At 37.7% G+C, this 14619-nt stretch overlaps 1 protein-coding gene across 1 annotated transcript; it reads left to right on the forward strand.

Moving 5' to 3' along the window:
- Positions 1 to 23: 23 nt before the first annotated feature.
- On the forward strand, positions 24 to 3395 carry LOC6643103 (exocyst complex component 1). The gene is made up of 6 exons (XM_002065709.4): positions 24 to 818; positions 906 to 1133; positions 1191 to 1640; positions 1710 to 2245; positions 2313 to 2820; positions 2869 to 3395. The coding sequence occupies exons 1-6, from the start codon at positions 129 to 131 to the stop codon at positions 3214 to 3216; spliced, it is 2760 nt and encodes a 919-aa protein (XP_002065745.1). The 5' UTR covers positions 24 to 128; the 3' UTR covers positions 3217 to 3395.
- The last annotated feature ends 11224 nt before the right edge of the window (positions 3396 to 14619 follow it).

The following is a 14619-nucleotide window of genomic DNA, read 5'->3' on the forward strand; positions in this document are numbered from 1 at the left end:
TAATTAAAGCTAAAAATGGCCAAATTGTCATATCTGAGCAGAGGCGTTTTTATTTTGGCAAAATAATAGGAATTTCCATAGAGGTTGGGCCCTTATTAGATTGCTCGAAACATTCCCCCCCACTAGACATGCTTTCCATTGGCACCTTGGCCAACATCAAGCACATCTTGCAAAAGGAACTGTTCCTGGCAAGCGGCGAGCGACTTCTCTCCGTGGTCACAGTCGTCAAAAAGAAGGATAAGCGGGCCTGCTATCTCTGTGTGGTGACGACAGCTCCACCCGTTGCCGTGGTCACTTTGGTTTTGGTCAAACAGTCGGAGCGTGAGCGGGAAAATGAATACAAGAGGAAACGGAGTTGGCAATTGGATGAGATCAAGTGGATCGATGGGCGTACCGAGCAATTCGAAACCCACGAGTTCGACATACAATTGGAGAAGCTATACAAATGGTATGCCCTCAATCTGCACGAGAGACAAAATTTTCTGGCTGTCCTCAATAGGCAAATCCAGAAATATGTACGCGTCGGCCAGCGTGCCGAGTTTCGGAATGTGCCCATTGCCTGGTTGTCGGAGAAATCGCCCGAGAAGATTGCCATAGGCGGCAGCAGCAGCAGGAATACGGCCAAAAATCAAAAGACCAATCAGCATTCCGATGGTGATGATGACGATGATGAGGAGGAAGAGGCCCAAGAGTTCACAGCATTGACTGACAAGGAGGCAAATGAGTTGGGTAAACTATTCTCTGAATGTGATTTTGCTATCAAAGATGCAGAACAATTCATAGAACAATTGTCCAAAGAACTGCATGACCTAGATGGGGTAAGCAACGACAAATATATTTCTTTAAAGGATTTCTAATCTCTCACCATCTCTCTCTGTGTTTCTGTCTCTGTCCCTCACGTTTAGGCCAATATACAAAGTGTATTGGCTTCAGAGCAAAAGGTATTGAAAATGATGGAACATATAGATAAGGCCATATCGGAGGCAGATGGGTTCGAAACTCGCCTGGACTCGTATGAGGATATATTAGGGCATGTTAAAGAGACAATGGAGAAAATAGGCGGCAAGAATGCCATGATTGAGATAGCCAACAATAATAATATCAAACTGATGAAGGAGCTCAATAAAGTTATTGTAAGTGGTAAAAGAGGCATTTAGCCATATATTTTGAGATTAATCTTTGCCTTGCAGAGCCAATTGGACTTGCCGCAGAGCCAGCAACAGGCTTTAGATGACCCAGACCTCAAGACAGTGGCCGGTAGAAAGGCTGCAATAGCTGCTGCCCAATGCCTGCAGCAGGCGATGAATAGTGATATAGATCCGGCCCTGTTGCGTCTGGAGGCCGTGCAGGATCGGAGGAAACGTTTCGAGAAATGGAAACAGAAATTCTCGGCAACGGTTAGTCGCTTTATGAATAATCTCTTTATCCATTTGGGTAACGAGATTGGCGACATGCCATTAACAAGTACTGAACTAACGCTGCCCAATCACTCCAATGTGCATCGGGAGCTGACCCCATATACGGAGCTAATGCACTGGTGCAAGGCCATGGATCGCAAAACGTATGATGGACTGATGAAGGTCTATACGACATCGTTGAGCAAGATCTATGACAGGGATGTGAGAAACTTTTTCAATCTGGTAAGATTTTGTCTCATGTCCCGAAATAGAGGAGTCATTCTATCTCTCTCCCTCCCTCTCTTTCTGTAGGCAAAGCTTCAGGTGTCGGAAAAGCTACGTAATTCACGCGAAGATCTCGACATGTCTACATCATCTCGGAAATCCACTTTATCCTCTACCCAATATGGCACTCTGGGTGTACATCGGGATCAATGGGGTCCTGGAGTGGAAGCTGCCGATCGAATACGATTCGATGCTCTGCTAGAGAAAGTCCTGGCCGAATTGGAACCCATTGCCCTGCAGGAGCAGCTCTTTTGCATCAATTTCTTTCAAATGGATGTGATAAGTCCCACAACAAAGAACACACAAACCACACTGGAAATGGAGAAGTCAGTCCCAGACATGATGTCCCAGTCGCTGATAGTGGGATCGTCATCGTCCTCGGCGTCTGCTGCTGCTGCTGCTGCGGCATCTTCACCATCACCCACTGTAGATGGAGTGCCGCCCCAGGATAAAATCGATCGTCAGATCAATGAGGATGTTAGAAATCTAATGATTGGTCTTTTTGGCTGCCTAGAACCAGAGTTGGTTAGCTTTATACAAAGTTTTGAAAGGGTGGATAGCTTGTGAGTCATCCGGAAATGAATTTAAATGAAATATTAGGATTAATTGTTGCTGTCCATTCCCATTTAGCTACTCTCTCTATGTGTTCGTTCGACTGACCCAGCATGTCATGTCTGCCCGGGATACACATTCCTTTCTAAGTAAGACATTCGGATTCGCCTTGGTGCAGGTGAAAAGGAATTTCGATCGTTTCATGACCCATCAACTGCAGACCATCAAGGATTACAAACTGCACAAACGTTCCAAGGCCATTCTGCCGTATGTGGAGAATTTCGAGATTTTTGCCCAAACGGCTGAGGGCATTTTCCGTAAATCGGATCGACGTACGGACATGGATAAATGGTATCTTCAATTGGTCAATGCCATCTTTGAGGGCATCAATTTCCATTCGCAGAGTCATCCGAAAGCGCCCTCGCAAGTGGTCCGCATGGAGAACTATCATCATATGTATGCCCTGTTGGCCCAACTCAAGGTCCCTGGTCTCGATGCCCTTAAAAAGGAGGCCAAGTCACGTTACAACGATGCCCTCAAAGCGTATGTGACCCAGTATTTCGGGCGGCCCTTGGAAAAGTTAAATGTAAGTAGAGAAAAGTCGCCAATAGCAATATCTAATCCTCTTTGACAGCTCTTTTTCGAGGGTGTGCAACAAAAGGTGGCCCAAGGTGTCAAGGAAACAGAGATTAGCTATCAAATGGCCTTCTCCAAGCAGGAGTTGCGCAAGGTCATTAGCCAGTATCCCGCACGGGAGGTGAAAAAGGGCTTGGAGAATCTCTACAAGAAGGTAGAGAAACATTTGTCCGAGGAGGAGAACCTATTGCAGGTCGTCTGGCATGCCATGCAAGAGGAGTTCATTGCCCAGTATAATTATCTTGAGGAGCGCATACAGAAATGCTATGCAGGAGCCATGATCAATTTGGAATTTAATATACAGGATATTTTAGCCTTCTTCTCGGACATAGCGAGATCACATTAAGAAACTCAAACACAACTAAACAAAAAAAAAAATATTTATCTTTTAAGTGCAATAGTATCTAAAAAATGCATGTGTGTGTGTCGATAAAGAGTATGAGGTCGAAAAGCTAGTGGATCAGTGGATCGATCACTAATAAAGGTGTTCTTTTAAAGAAATATATTTGAAAGTAATATAATCAACTTGATTTGAATTCCGTTATTTGGCGCGAAAAAAATGCCGTTTAAAACTACCACTATTATAACAGCTCACAGTATTTTGTGGAGTTTGGTTCGAAGCGAATTCGTTTTGCCCGATGTTTGTCACCAATCGATGTTTTTTATGTTTGCGCGGTATTTTCAAAATGATTGATTTATGCCAATTCTTTGTTCTTTTCCTTATAAATTTCAATTAATCACAAAATACGATTTCAATTCAATGTTCGACTTTTACTTATAGGTTACTTACTCAAAGAGAATATTTCATAACTTGTTAAAGCGTTTTTGAAATATAAATATAATTAGTTTCATGTTTTTCGTATGTGTATGGTATTTGTATTTGAATCAGTGGAAGAAAAATAAATTTGCTAATATTCTCTCTTTACGGCGATATTCAAAGAGAAACTTAATTGCAGTTGGCAGTTGGCGTCAATTGTTTGACGGGTGGTTGCGGCGAATGTGCAAAAATGTACAGCGAATGGCCATAATTTTAAGGCGAGTATTCAAAAAATTACAGCGAATGAGCAAAACGTTACGGCGAATATTCAAATTTTACCGCGAATATTCATGATTCGGGCGAAATCGGCGTTGTGGTTGTTGTTGCCCTGAGCGAATTGAAGCGAGTCTCAGCGAAGTGGCGCGGGGGTGGGGGCTATTGTTGTTTTTGTTTTCAAGCCGTGCGGTTGTGTACGTCTGTCTGCGGGTGAATTGAATCGAAAATGAGGGAAATGGGAAAACGCCGATAAAAGAACGACAACAACGTGAAATACTTACCGCGGATTGTTAAATAATTTTTTTTATTTGTTTTTATATGCAGAAGGCAATTGGCAACATGCATTTTCTGTTTTTGCATTGTCTTCAAGTGCATGTGTGATGGTTTTCTGTGTGTGTGCGAGTGTGTAAGTGTCTGTAAGTGATGTCTATGCAAGTGTGCGTTAGCGTCGCTAAAAGTGCATGTGAAGCAGAAGGCAAGGAGAAATAAATAATCAAAGAAGAGAGGCAAAAGGAAAAGAGCGGCACGCAGCGAAACAAGAAAAAGTTAATAAAAGTAGTAAAGTAATAAGAAATAGTTTAACAATTTCTTGCACCCAAAAATAAACGCAAAACGGGGCGATAGATAAATCACACCAAAAAAGCAAACGGCAATTGCACCAGCAGCGGCAGCGCAGCAGCAGTGAAAAAAATTCTCCTTATCTGTGTGCATGTGTGTGTGTTTTGCGTTCAAGTGTATTCGTTCTCATGCATGTGCATATGTGTATGAGTGTGAATAAGTGAGTGTGTGTGTTGAGAGTGCAAACACAATTGAGAAATAAACAACTGCTGTGTTTTTGCATTTTGCATTTGCCGCCGCCGGGGTACAAATTCCAATTCGAATTTGAATTTTGCATTTTCTGCGCATGCGTGGCTGTTAAAAATAAATTAAAAGTAAAAGGTGAGTGCGCTTAGCCATTAAGTTAATGTTAGTAAAGCAAAAACAAAACAAAACCGTTTTTTTTTAAACTATTATTTGCTTTGAAAATGTTGCCATCTCTTTTCCACCACCACTCTTTCTCTTGGGCGTGCTTGTGTTTGTGTGTGTGTGTGTCTATTCTTTTCGTTTGCGTGTTCTTCTTGTGTTCTTCTTCTTGACTTCAGTTTGCCAGTTACGCTTATTCTGCTGCTTTTTTGTGTCTTACTCACTTTTTTCTTCTCTCTTTCTTATGTGTTTTGTACTTCTTTTCATTGCGCGCAACTTTTGTTTCCCCTCATTTTTCTTTATTTTCTTTGCGCGCTTCTGTGCTGCAGCTGAGCAGAGCAGAGCAACTTTTGCAGCAGCAGCGCTGCCATCGTTCGATCAGTCTTCATAATTTCCTTAACTTGCTATGACTTTTTTCTATTTCTGTGTATGTGTGTGTTATTTCTTCTTTTTTATTTCGCTTTTTTTTCTTCGCTTACTATCTATCTATCTCTTCTACCGTTATGTTTTCTTTTCGATTGCGATTTCGTAATCTCTCTTGCATTTGAAATTTATTGTACTTGTTGTCGCTGTTAGTATTACTGCAGCGTGGGCTGACTTTTTTTGTTTTTGGCAAAAAAAAGGGTGTATTGATTTGGTCTAGCCTTAAGATTTAAACTTTACTCGCTTAGTTGTCGACTATATCAGCTGAAAGAGAATATTCATATATATAGATAGATATAATTGGATTCGTCCAATAAGAATTGTATTTTCTTTTAGAAAAGTGATCAAAAAGAAAGACAACGAGAATTGTTATCCTATTTGTATGTACAGTGACTCATAGCTTACTTCGTACTGAGGTACTTTAAACACTTTAAAAACATTTATTTAAGATTTGAAATAACTATAAATGAAGTCGTGTTTGTTAGTCTTTCACTACCACTAAATATATTTTATATTTTTCTCGTTCTTCAAGTAATATTTTCAAAATTTAACAAACGAACATTTTTGGCACACTTTAGGACTGTAAAATAGGGAAAATAAGCCACTTTAAGTATGCAATAGGCTGGGAGTGTTTGCAAAAAGTTCGTAACTCTTCATATGCCTTGTAACTTAAAAATTGTGTACAAACAATGCTTCGGATTTGGAATTTTGTTTCATCCGTAGGGTTTTCCATAACATCTTTATATGTTTCAAAAATCGAATTCTTGGTTTTTCTCATTTCCCCCGCCTAAATTAGCATATTGATTTTTTTCTTGTAATTTCCCTTTCTATTATTTTTAAAATAAATAGTTAACTAATTTTATTTCACCTTCAACGTGATGAATTATACCAAAAATTCCCTTTTTTTTGTCGACAATTACAAAAATGAGTCCATTTAAACCAATTCAACGGCTAAAAATATGTTCTTCACTAGGAAAATGGCATAACTCAGGACTATTCTTGATAAGGATTGATTAGGATTCTTACTTAGAAGAAAGTACCGCATAACTACCAAAACACATCAATAAGAAATCATGCCTTAACCTAGGGAGAGACTTTAATAACTTTAAATAAAAGAGAACTCCCAAAATATAAGTTTAAAAACTCAAAATTTTGTTTAACATAAACAAATACTAACTAACTTTAGTCTCTCTCTTTTTGAAGACATCTTTAAAGACTTTTACAATCAAAATCATTCAGATATGTCTAAAGATCTCACAGTTCTCAAAAATAACAGTGCAGGAAATTTCCCTTCCAATTTGAACTTATTTCGCACTTTTCTTCTAAACGACCAATATCAGAATTAATGACAATGCCAATCCTAAAGATTAGGACATGAAGTACAATGTACTTACATGTAGGTTAACCATTAAAAAGAACAACAAAAAAAAGTCCATCATATTGTTGATCAGGTTTGGTCATATATCTGTTTGGAAAGATCCTTCTCACATGGTTTTATCCAAAAATCTTTATCTAATCGTTGCTAAAGTATAAATAGGTGAAACGCGTTTACAAAGAGTCAAAAAAGGTTGAATAATTGGTTACAATTTATTACAAAATATTCAATTAATGATATTAATTGATTTAAGTTTTCGTCTTGCATTAAATAACAACAAATTGTTTCACACTCACTTGAAGAGGCGTATTAACTAGATGAGGATGATGATTATGAGCATGCAATAAACAACAAAAACAAATGTTTTCAATAAACAATATTGAGTGCTTTACAGCAATAATTAACACACGTGATAAAATAAATATAAACAATAGAATCGATCGAAACGATTCTGTTTTTTTTTTGTTAGTTTTCCCTTGTAAAGTGTGTCGCATTTTGTTTTTTATTTGCTGTATTGTTTGAGGCGTTACTTGAGGAGAAAGAAGAGGTGGAGACTCACTCAAGTGGCCTGCTTTTTGGCTTGGATTTAACCTACCCCCTTCACACCCCTCCACTTGGTTTTTTCCATTTTTCTTTCCTTTGGTGAATTTTCGCTTTTTTTTTTTTTTTTTTTTTTTTTAGTAAATTTATTGATTTTCCTTAAAGAGTTTTCACCAGGCAACTCCAACAAGCTCTTGCCCCTTAGTATATAATGGTGCACTTTTATGATCCCGCCGACCCAATGGACCCAATAGACTCAGGTAGGTGGGTGGATGGGTGGGTGGAATGGGTGGATTGAATGTGGCCACAAACGGGGTTAAGAGGCGCGAGCGAGCAACAGCGATGCCTTAAAGCAGATTAAAAGCGCGTCTTAATGCGATTTGCATTCATATTTCGCTATTCGTTATTTCCATCTTTCGTTCATTCGTTCGTTCGTTCGTTCGTCTCAGTTTTCAGTTTTTCTAATTGAGGAAATGCTCATATAGGAGTCAGCCCCCTTCATCTATCTTTGACTTGCTTGCTTGCATTGCTTGCTCATGCTTTTGACCCCTTCTTTACGTGCCGTGGCAACACTTTTTCGGGGTCTGGTCGGTCGGTCTGTCATGTGCGTGGCCAATTTTGGAGTCGACCTTTCCAAAGGCCTCCTTCATCTCCCTCCTCCTTCTCTCCTTTTTTTAGATGATGATAAGCGTGTTAATGGCTCATTAGTGTGTCGACATCAGTTTAAAGAGTAGTTTCAAGTTTTAAACTTCAAAAAAAACAAGCAAAATCATCTACAGGAAATTGAAAATGAAAGAAATTGAGTTCTTAATTCATCTCGGGTACACACAGATGATAAGACAAAAAGCAAACCCATTGAGAAAAGTTCGAACTCTATTTAGGTCAGAGAGAGAAAAAATAATTTACTATTTAAATGGGATAAATAATTATAACTAATTGTATTAGATTATTTAAAAAAAAAAATGCTTGTATGCAGTTCAATATTCGTACAGCACGTAAAAAAAACGTGAAAACGTCAATTGAATATTTGCAGTTATATGTCTTGATCCTTTAAAGGACTCACGTGTTAATGCTGCTTGTATATCAGTTTTTTTTAGTAAACTCCGTCAAAAGATCATTCAGAAGAAGGTAAAAACACTACAACTTTTTGTACTTTGGATTTTGTATTTTGTAGTATACAACGTAGACTTAACTAAAATTTGTTGTTGTTGCTGTTTAGTATTTAATTGGCAATAAGTGGAATGAAGTTGCCTGCTGTTTGCTGTCTGCCTCTGTCTCTGTCTCTGCCTCTCCCTCTGCCTATTAAATATAATCATCTGGAGCATATCATAAATGCGCGCGCCCCAATGATCGGACCTAATTAACTATTGTATATATACAATACATATTCTAAGAATGAGAAGAAGAAGTGGAAGAATAAGAATTAGAACTATTCCGCAACATTTCCTGCACACAAAATGAGAACAAATTACCATTTGAATTTGATTTTTGCCATAGTTGAATTATTTTTATGCCTTATTGTGTAACCATATTTTCCAAACATTGCAGGAAATTGTAAAATACCTGTCCGCCTCCCACCCTCACCCTCACACACCCTGTTTGAACATTTTGCCAAAGAATCATAAAAAGAATTTTGCAATCATCAAATTGAAAGTTCTTAGTAAACGAAAAGATGGCGCAAGGCTGCTGCCTTTTGTCTACCATCCAACCACCCACCCTCCCACTTTACGCACTTTACTCCCCCACCCATTCACCGCTTCTTCACCTCCTCCTCCGTCCACTTCTTCTACGTTTTTGTTTTACTCAAGTCATCACTTATTTAGTTCGCTTTTTGGTTTGGTTCAGCATCAACAAATCTATGAACTGTACTTGCTGTTATTGTTGTTGTTGTTGCTGTTGTTGTTGCTTGTCCCGCATTTTGTGTGCCAATATAGTTGACCTCGTTTTGATTTGTTTACAACGTAACGTCACGGAGGGACATGGGTGGGGGAATAGAAGAGAGGGGCCTGTTATTGTTGCTACTGCAAAGGAAGGTGTAAAATGAAAAGTATAGCATTCAGTTTTTTTTAGGTGATTGTTATTAATGTTTACAGGGCCGGATTACATATATATGCCAGGCATTATCTATTAATATCAACCCACCAAGCAATAATTCATCAGGTCAAATAAGGAAAGTATTTTTGTATTAAAAAGTTGGTTGAGATTATTTCATTTAGACTTGTGTAAGGGATTTATCCTGTATACTGGAAAAACCTTTGCCCTGATCCATATAAGCTTATCAATCAATGTTAAATATTATTTATGCTGGGAAGGGGAGAAACATGTAAAAGAAACCAAAATTTGCTTTGAATTTTCTTAGCTTTCTAATTTCTAATTCAATAAAGTTTCGAAAATGCAAATGTTTTATATTTACAGAAGATTTGAACGAAAATAGTCATTTATTTAATAGTTTGAATAAAGTTTGAATGGGAATTGAAACGATACCATTATTTAAAGTTAGTTTTTCTTGAAAAATTTCAAGCCTGGACATCAATCATTTAGTTTACTATGGCAAACTGAATGACTAAAATGCATGAAGCTCCCCCCTCTAAGATGCTACTCCGTCCCTGATGTGTATGTTGCGATGATTTTGTTGATGATGATGATGTTGGTTGGGCAATGTTTAACCTCTAGTTTTTTCTTGTGTTTTTTCTAATGTTTTTCCCCTGCCTGCTGTTTGTGCATTTTCTGAGTTAAAAAGTTTGTTTTGATTCGCCTCGATTTGATTTGATTTGATTGAAGTTCCTTATATCATTATCGATGTGATGCGATGTGAGGAAACTTTTACTTTTCGACACACACACACAGAGAGAGAGAGAGAGAGATCCCCACCATGCCCAGCAGCAGCCTCTTTTGACATTTGCAGTTGACCCTTTAGCTTCCAAAAAAAAATATATAAATTTTTTGTTTTTGTTGTAGTTTTTTCTTAACAATGTCCGCATTGTTTGTTAGCTCATTAATTTTTCAAAAAACAGAGGGTGAGGGGGCTGCTTATTTTCCATCTTTCTCCCTCTTTTGGTTGAGCTTTATCTGCATTTCCGCATCGCATCGTAACTTGTCACGCACGAACATGCAACTCCTGTGTGTGTGTGCTGTTGCATGCTGAGGGAGTCGTCTTAGCCAATTGATACGCCCACAAAGAAAATATCTTTCTGTGTCAGCCGATCTACCACCGATCAGATCTGAGCGCAGAGCTGTCTTCTGTTTCTCTTATTCTTCGATTTATATTGAATTTTTTGCGCATGTCAAATTAATATATATTCTTATTTTTGTTTTCGTTTGTAACCTTGAACCATCATCGTTAAATTGAAAACCGGTTAAAAATCGTTTTGCATAATAGATACCAACCACCGCACCACCTAAACCACCAAACCACAGCGCAATATATTCTATTCGCCCAGATCTTATTAGTTTCTTTTTAATTTTATTTTTGTGTCTTCGGCTTAACTTTGGCTCGAAGACAATTAAGTAATTTGGAATTCGAAACTAATCAAAATGTGAAACTAGATTTTGTTTAAAAAGGATCGAATAACCGGAACGTACGCACACACACAGAAGAGAGTGTCTTTTGAAATTGAATATTTTTAGGTTTTGTTCGTAAATTCCACAATTAGAAATACAATTGTCAATCAAAGATAATCATGAAAAAAATGTTTGACATACCTTTTTTTTTTATTACAAACAATTTATGATGGATTTTGATTGTTGAGGAAAACACTAATATTATTATAGATTGCACTCCCGATTTGTGATTTTATTAACATAAAAAGTTAAACTGTGCGTATCCTGAATTGAAGAAGATGAAAAAACGTGACGTAAATGTAAAGGGTTGCTGCCTCTTATTAAGTCATTTTGACACTTGAAATGTCCTATCGATTGTCAAGCACTTTCCAGCCATAAAGTGACCAGAGGTTTCACATGAGCTTTGACATTATTCAAACTGAACAACTGCCACACTGTTTACGATTACAACTCTGTTAATCGAGTAGGCCTTGCCTGAAACTTGTCTATAAATAGTCGCTTTATTTCTCAGAAATTTCATTAGGTGCTTGCCACTCCGACAAGGCAACATCTAATCGTTTCATCCTTCTTAACATTTTAAACATTTAAAGCTTTAAAACCAGGAAATGCATTTAAACGGTGCTAGTAGGCTTAAAGTGACCAAATAAACTTTTTAAACGTTTTGGTCTATAGCTTATCGGCCTATTTTTAAAGCTGATAACATTTGCCTTAATTTTTGCTTATGAATTAATAATTACCGAAAGTCCCCATTTAGTGGGATAGGCACAGCTCAATGCTTTTTGAAGACTTGCTTTGAACATATTTTCTTTTACTTAAAATTTTGGTAAACTTAACAATTTTGTATATAATAAAATTTATATTATTTTCCTTAGTTTTTATAATAAATAATTTACTCTTCTTCTGAAGATAATCCGCAACTATTGCCATCCAACCGTCCTTTTTTTTCCATTTTGCTTTTTCCGTTTTAAGTTTCTGACTTCTCAAGGGTCGTCATTTACATTAAATACGACAGACGAATGCCATTTCGGCCATGAATGGACCAAATTTGCACTGTTTACAACCCTATTAACTGACTAGGTCTCGCCTGGAAAGCTTTCAAACCCGGAAATGCGTTTGACCGGTGCTATTAGTTCCATTTAGTGGAATAGCTCAGCTCAGTGATTATTATTTTCCTTAGTTTTTATAATAAATATTTCACTCTTCTTCTGAAGATAATCCGCATCTATTGCCATCCAACCGTCCTTTTTTTTCCATTTTGCTTTTTCCGTTTTAAGTTTCTGACTTCTCAAGGGTCGTCATTTACATTAAATACGACAGACGAATGCCATTTCGGCCATGAATGGACCAAATTTGCACTGTTTACAGCCCTATTAACTGAGTAGGTCTCGCCTGGAAAGCTTTCAAACCCGGAAATGCGTTTGACCGGTGCTATTAGTTCCATTTAGTGGAATAGCTCAGCTCAGTGATTATTATTTTTCTTAGTTTTTATAATAAATATTTCACTCTTCTTCTGAAGATAATCCGCATCTATTGCCATCCAACCATCCTTTTTTTTCCATTTTGCTTTTTCCTTTTTAAGTTTCTGACTTCTCAAGGGTCGTCATTTCCCTCTTTCAAATTTTTTGAGAACTGAACCACATTCCCTTTAAATTTATAGTTTAAATCGATTTGATTTTTATTTATTTTTTTTTTTTCAATTTACGGACTTCTTTAGAGCCGTCGTATCCCTCTTGTCAATTTTTTACTTAAGATCCTAAAAGTAAACCAAATTCCCTTTAAATTTAAAGTTTATATCCATTGGATTTTATAAAACTTTGGTTTGAGCCATTAAGTGCAGACTTATCCATATTTTAAGCTTAGCTAATTGGCTGTACAATAACAGGATTATAGATAAATCCCTCCACCGATCGGTGGTTAGTACTTCGTCAAAGTTGAAATTGAAAGAAAATTCCCCATGTCAATTTTGTGTGTGTGTGTGTGGAATAAGATGAAATGCCTCATTTAGTCGATTTATGGGCTGTGAATGTTGAAAGCTGAAAGATAGTAAGAAAGAAAGAAGAAAAAGACAAGTAACAAGGATAATCACCTTGGGGGGAAGTTAGAAAAAATGAAAAATGAATGTCGAACCCTGAGACAGGTGACCAGGCCAGGCTAGGCCAGGCCTTGGCCAATAGTCAGTCGGTTGGTTCATTCGCACGTCTAAGCAATTTGTGGCATGCAAACTTTCACATGGGGCTGACAACAACAACAACAGCAGCGGCAGGCACTAAAAATATATAAATAAAATCGCCACAACACCCACCACAAACAGCAACAACCAGCAGCAGCAGCAAGGCAAATGAAAGTAAAGTGAAGAATTGATGGACACCGTGTTACCTCTATTCACAATGCTCTATGTACTACCCTAACTCTCTCTCTCTCTCTCTCTCTCTCTCTCTATCTCCTACTTACCCCTACATCCTCCTGTTGCCCACAAAAGGTAGGCGTGCCACACATTCACATGACAAAGCTGGTAAACAAATGCTCGCCAATTTAATTTATGAGCCTTAGTCTGAGCTGCTCTGAAGCCGCCTGATCCTCCTCGTCTCTCTCTCCGTCTCTCTCTCTCTCTCTCTAACTATGTCCAAGATGACTATCGCCCGACGAAGCGTAACGCCCTCATGCCGTTGGTGTGGTGGTTATCCCCCAAAAAAACAAAACGGTAAACGCTGCTAAACTGTATCGAGGGGGAGGCGGGAACAAAAGGTGGCCCACAGGATTCGATTGGATACGATACGATTCCGATTTTGCTTAATTGCATAAATTTTTATTTGCATCAGTCCAGGCTAAAAAGCCGATCAAGCCTGACGATATGCAAATAAGGTTCGCGCTGCTCGCAACAGAAGGAAAACAACAAACAACAACAAAAAAGCGAAAAGCGGACGACTTTCGCGTTTATGCGAGGGAAAATCAAATAAAAAGAAAATTCTTCAACAAAAAATCAAAAAAAGGGTCGACTTTTACTTTATAATTGTAACAAAAATGCTAATTACACACACACACACACAGAGGCGACATTAGCCAAATAGAAATGGAAAGTAGTGTACACACAACAATCAGTATTGCGTGTGTGTGTGTGTGTGTGTAGACAAGGTGTTAAGAGTCATTTGCCAATTCGTGCGCTTTAAATGTTTTAAACGTGTTTATGGCATGATCAAAATGTGTCAAACTTTTGAAAAATGAAAAAAACAAACAAACCTAAAACTTAAAAAAAAATATACTTCTAAAATAGGATACCTTGTTTTACCAAGGCCCAAACGTAGCTGCATTATCTGCAGAGGAGGCTAGCAAGAACGATAAATCTGAGTTCGATTTTTAATCTAGAAATTAATTTCCTTATTTTTCCTTTATTTTCATCTGATTCAAACACCATTAAATTTCTTATCAGCGTGCTTCTTGATTTTCCATAAGAACATTCTCATGAAAAAAAACTTTTGTAGGGAATTTCAAACAAGTTCCTCGTGGAAACCTTGGAGATTAACTGGGGCTTGGTACTTCAGCGTTTTCGAACTAATTTCAGTGAGTTTTATATAACTGAGTTAGCTGGTGTCAAAAAATACCCTATGAGCTAAGTGTTAATACCCAAAAATTAATGAAGACAATGAATTTTAAGCATAACTATCGGACACTATTGACGTTTAAGAGACTCGATAATGCTATCTTCTTGCAGAGATCTAAGCACTTTTTCAAAGAATTGAGAATTGCAACAATAAAGTTTATACATGGAGTTAAATTTACTTATGTAATTTGTTTAAAACTTTTGTAAGCGCATTTTGCCTGGGACTTTAAGTTGGCTTTAACAATGGGGAACTTGG

Source organism: Drosophila willistoni, assembly GCF_018902025.1.
Source record: "Drosophila willistoni isolate 14030-0811.24 chromosome XR unlocalized genomic scaffold, UCI_dwil_1.1 Seg41, whole genome shotgun sequence".
In the NCBI taxonomy this organism is placed as follows: domain Eukaryota; kingdom Metazoa; phylum Arthropoda; class Insecta; order Diptera; family Drosophilidae; genus Drosophila; species Drosophila willistoni.

What these genes read in the sequence shown, in the direction of transcription:
- LOC6643103 (XM_002065709.4), top strand. Translation starts at nt 129, where the DNA reads ATGCTTTCCATTGGCACCTTGGCCAACATCAAGCACATCTTGCAAAAG. An exon ending in TGAGAAACTTTTTCAATCTG is followed by an intron (nt 1,641 to 1,709) that starts GTAAGATTTTGT and finishes CTCTTTCTGTAG; the next exon opens with GCAAAGCTTCAGGTGTCGGA. An exon ending in GGCCCTTGGAAAAGTTAAAT is followed by an intron (nt 2,821 to 2,868) that starts GTAAGTAGAGAA and finishes CCTCTTTGACAG; the next exon opens with CTCTTTTTCGAGGGTGTGCA.